Consider the following 4,766-nt stretch of genomic DNA (forward strand, 5'->3'; position numbering starts at 1 on the left):
AGTGATGGTATAAGTAACTCACTAAAAGCTCTTCTCTTCCAGTAATAATGGCTGACATCACCACCTTTGCTTGATTGAAATCTTTAGTCTGAGAAAGAAAGAGACAAATAAAAGGAGAGAGATAATTAAGGTAATATGGTGAAGGTCTTACAGATGGATCCATAGCTAGTCTGTGTGGATTGGATGGATCAACAATAGATGGGAATTGATCAAGAATGAGTGAGGCTCTACTGCTGTTGGTAGCAGCATTACACATTGCAATCAACAGGTCAACAACCTAAAACAAAAAAGAGTATTACATGTACGCTTAAATGATACACAGATCTTAATAGTGTATGTGTACATATGGTGAATAGTGTTAGCTTAATGTGTTATTGTATGTTAGTTCTTACACTGGCATCAGTTGCTACTGATTCAGCAGCATCAGCCATTACTCCTAGTGTTTGGAAAGCAAAGACACACAACTCTCTTGTACATACACACGGCTATAGAGAATAAAGAAAGAAAAGAGAAAAAAGAAGAATGTAGTGAAATAAAGAGAGTGACAAATAAGAAAAGGAATACAATTCAATAAGTAAATATAAGTGTGTCATTATTTATTATATGATTACTTTTAGTAGTCCTGTCTCCAGTACGTGTCTCTCATCACAGATAACACAAAACTCATACTCATTCAATGATGGGATCCTGTTCAAAGTGTACTTCATTATCTAAAGGAATATACCACAAGTTAACATATTGATGATACTAAAATCGTAGAAGCTATATAATATTTTATTTATAGAATGTTTAGTGGTTATTTTTACCTGACAAAGGAATCCATTTTCAAGACTTGGTCTTATTTTAACATCCTATAATGGTTAAAAGAGAACATGTTATTGAAAAAGTGCACCAGATAGCCTCCATTAAATAATATTTAAGAGTTAAATTAAGACTATATCGATACCTATCTTATCATGTAATAAATATAACCTATGTATCATTAATTCATTATCATAACAATTCCAAGAACTGAAGCTTTAGTATAGAGCTTATGCACAATTCCAGGACCACTATGCAAACCATGCAATTCCAACTTAGTAGAGTGAACAGATGCAACTCTAACTCTAATGAATAACATTACACAATTCCAGGAGCTATACACTATACCTGCAATCATAACTGAATTCTAAGGGTAGCAATTCTCAGTTATATCTACATTCTACCAAGAGTAATCTTGATTCTACACATACAGACTACAGAGACTGTCTTCAACCAAGAGTGGAGTTAAATCTAAAATGGCATCAGCTGCTGATAAAGTCCTTGTTATTGGTTCTCAAATTTTTCCATTAGTTCAAAAGCAATTGCGTCCAAAAGACTACAAGCCTCCATTTAGTAGAGCTAAAAAGGTTCCTCGTACAGTTGCTAATTATCGAGTTACTGGAGGAAACATTGCTGCTATTGACTTTGGTACTACTTCAGTTTCACTGGCTTACACTACCAAAGGATATAAAATGATAAATACATTCATACTTGATGTTCAAGAGAAAGCAGCAAGAGATACCAATGCTGTTCTGTTCAAGAGAGAAGGGAAAGCAATATCAGTGGCAGCTTTTGGGAATACAGCTAGATCTCAGTTTACAACAATGAGGAAAGATGAAAATTTTGATCAAGAATATATCTATTTTGAAAGAATCAAAATGTTACTAAAAAGAGAAAAAGTAAGTTAAGTTACAATTGAAAATTCATACTTCATAGCAAATGTACTCTTGCTTTAGAATGTTGACAGACAGGTACTTGTTGAATCATTTTCTGGTGAGAAGTTTTATCTGATTGAAGTCATTGCCTTCATACTGCAGTACTTGAAGGACAAGTTAATAGGTTTACATTCTCGTGGTGCTACGCCATTGAAGACAACAGATTTTGATTGGGTCATTACTGTACCTGCTATATGGGATGCACGAGGAAAAAGAATGATGAGAGAAGCTGCTTATATGGTAAGTATGAATGAAATTTCATTATAAAGACATTATTATTGCAATATAGGCTGGTCTCCTAACAAAGTCTAAAAGGATCAGTGAGTTCACTCCTATATCAAGCAGTCCTTTACCAGTACCATTTGAAGTTAATCCTGACAAGCTATCACTAGCATTAGAGCCTGAAGCAGCAGCTCTTTATAGTCAGGAAACAGTAGTAGAGCAGATCAAAGGTCAACCATCAGCAGCAGCTATCAGTCGACCTACAGAGTATATGGTGATTGATGCTGGAGGGGGTACAATAGATATCACTGCTCATATTGAAGTAGATGGAGGTATTGTAGTCCAGAATATACCTAGTGGCAATACATGGGGTGGTACACAGGTTAATGAGGCATTCTCTAAACTACTTCAAGAAATAGTCAGTGATCCTGGCTTTGAGAAATTCATTGCTTCAGGAGATCATACCAAAAATCGAGCTACACTAATTAAAATTGTGTACATTGAATTTGAAAAACAAAAGGTGCTTTTTGGCCAAGGAAAAATCATCAAAGAAATTGCAGTAGAACTTCCAAGAAATTTTGTCAGATTTTACGAGAAAGTTCTTGTTAAGCAAGCAACAAAAATGAGTGGTACAGAGTTCAAACCAGATGATAATGACACACTTTTCATTGATGAAAGTGTCACAGAGTCTAAGCTGTTTGGTCCAGTTATCCAAGGCATTATCGATTGCACCCTGGCAGCTATTGACAAAATTGATAACTGCCCCAATACGTTTTACCTGGTTGGTGCTTTTGGAGGGTGCAAATACGTTCATGAAAAGGTCAGTGCTGCCATAAAGAGTCACTATCAGTCTAAAGGTCACAAAGGCACATGCACTGTGATAGTACCTCCTACTCCTCAATTAGCTGTTGCTACTGGAGCTGCTATGTGGCGTAAGAATCCTGAGAAATTCAAAGCAAGACGAGTTGATGCAACTTATGGAATAGGAGCGTCATTTCCATTTGATCCTAAAAAACACAATGAAGCTTATAAGTATTACAATGAAGAGCAAAAAGAATACAAATGTGATTACATATTCAGCATCTTTCTAGAGAAAGGAGAATTAGCTAAAGCTGATGAGGTAGTTACTATAACTTTATCTCCAAGATACTCAGCTGATACTAGAATGTGCATCAACATCTATTCAACACTTCAACTTGGGATTCAGTACTACACAGATGAGAAGAAGAAACTAATTGTTACTGCAATTGGTAAACTTGATATTGATATACCTAATCCTGACAACTTGCCTCGTAGTGATCGTAAAGTTGATATCACAATGGATTTCAGTGGTACAGAGATACAAGCAAAAGCTCACTATTGTGTGACTGGCAAAGAAGTTAAAATTGTATGTGACTTTCTTTCTACTTAGTCTTAGACAAAAATTAGTATTGAATCTAGCTAAGAAACCTTGAGATCATTATTTAATTAATTATTAATTTAAATTTTAGTAGTTAACCATTTAACACAGATAGACATAGACATCATTACGTGCATAATTGAAAAATGAGGATAATGATTCAACTGTTACAGTAATTTGTCAACTCATCATTGATGTTCCTAATCCACACAACTTACCTTTAGACTGTCGTAAAGTTGATGTCACACTGGATTTCAGTCGTACAGAGGCACATGCAAGAGCTTGCTATCCTGTGAATGGTGAAGAAGTTAAAACTGTCTGTAACTACATTTGTGACTACTGAAACTGACATTTGGTGGTTAACAAAAAATTTCAACTTGTACATGTTCGGCTGAAAAAGATAATTTTGAATTTTTTTTGCAAACAGTTCAATAGAACACTCAAAATTTGACATTTTTTTACTATAAAGATTAATTGAAGTAACTGCCAAATGGTACCTTTTGTCAGTTCTAGTCACATGTATTGTCTGTGCAATACTCTAATTATGTTTGCACTCCAGTAATCCCCCACTGAGCAGTGCCGATGGGAGGGTCTTCCCACAAACATCACATTTGAAAACATAATTTATAGTAGTAAATAACATGCAACTGTTAACTATTTTAACACTCATTTTTAGCTGGGTTTGCAATATACGTTAGGCCAGTGTATCATCAATTTTTAATCAAAAGTGTAAACAATTTTACTTTTTGATGCTGAGTTGAAAAAAAATTTAACTCCAGTGTCAACATGAGATAATATATTGTAAGGCCACCTTTAAATGAAAAACTGAGCATACATTTAATGGCATTATAATACTACAGTGAGCACAATGTAATGCCAATAGTACAAATGTATTTTGTGTATGCCATCACTTATAGTAGTAGCTACAGAGCAATTTACTTCAACACTAACAATGCAATGACACATGTAGCAACACACGTAAGAGCTCAGAATTAATTTTAAAACTATTAATAAACAATTGAATGAGAATGAGCAAAAAAATAAGCATAAACAATAAGTATAAATTTACAGTAATACAAATCAGTCAATCATATAAATTGTATTTTATGGCCATTTTATATGAAAAATAAAAATAACATAAATGACGTTTGTATATCACAAACACAATAAACAATCATTTCTAATACTATTTAGTTTTTGAAGCAGTAGAATTATCTAATTTCATTTTTCTAGCTAAAGCCACTGCATGCATAATCTCTTGTTTGAATGCTCTATTAGTCTCAGTGTGAAGAGAAGAGGCTTCACTGGTAGCAGAGTTAGTGTCATATACAAAGAAGAATCTTGTGACTACGTGTTCACTATTGGAGCAGACCCATATGTCACCACTTCTCCTTAATTCTTTACTTGTA

At 34.2% G+C, this 4,766-nt stretch overlaps 2 protein-coding genes across 2 annotated transcripts in view; one reads left to right on the forward strand and one right to left on the reverse strand.

Annotated features, from left to right (window-relative positions):
• The window catches only part of LOC105311909 (poly [ADP-ribose] polymerase 8-like), a gene marked incomplete at its 3' end in the record, with an annotated part of 22,673 nt that overhangs the window by 6,535 nt on the left and 11,372 nt on the right, over window positions 1-4,766 (reverse strand). The window lies entirely within an intron of this gene.
• On the forward strand, window positions 1,223-3,425 carry LOC105311907 (heat shock 70 kDa protein 12A-like). The gene is made up of 3 exons (XM_011404128.2): window positions 1,223-1,700; window positions 1,758-1,976; window positions 2,026-3,425. Exons 1-3 carry the CDS (start codon window positions 1,278-1,280, stop codon window positions 3,367-3,369), a joined length of 1,986 nt encoding a protein of 661 aa, XP_011402430.1. The 5' UTR covers window positions 1,223-1,277; the 3' UTR covers window positions 3,370-3,425.

The sequence above is a fragment of the Amphimedon queenslandica genome, unplaced genomic scaffold, assembly GCF_000090795.2.
Source record: "Amphimedon queenslandica unplaced genomic scaffold, v1.1 AMPQUscaffold_13485, whole genome shotgun sequence".
In the NCBI taxonomy this organism is placed as follows: Eukaryota; Metazoa; Porifera; class Demospongiae; order Haplosclerida; family Niphatidae; genus Amphimedon; species Amphimedon queenslandica.

Coding starts and splice junctions, on each gene's coding strand:
- LOC105311907 (XM_011404128.2), top strand. CDS start 1,278: ATGGCATCAGCTGCTGATAAAGTCCTTGTTATTGGTTCTCAAATTTTT. Junction 1,701..1,757: donor TGTTACTAAAAAGAGAAAAA/GTAAGTTAAGTT, acceptor CTCTTGCTTTAG/AATGTTGACAGACAGGTACT. Junction 1,977..2,025: donor TGAGAGAAGCTGCTTATATG/GTAAGTATGAAT, acceptor ATTGCAATATAG/GCTGGTCTCCTAACAAAGTC.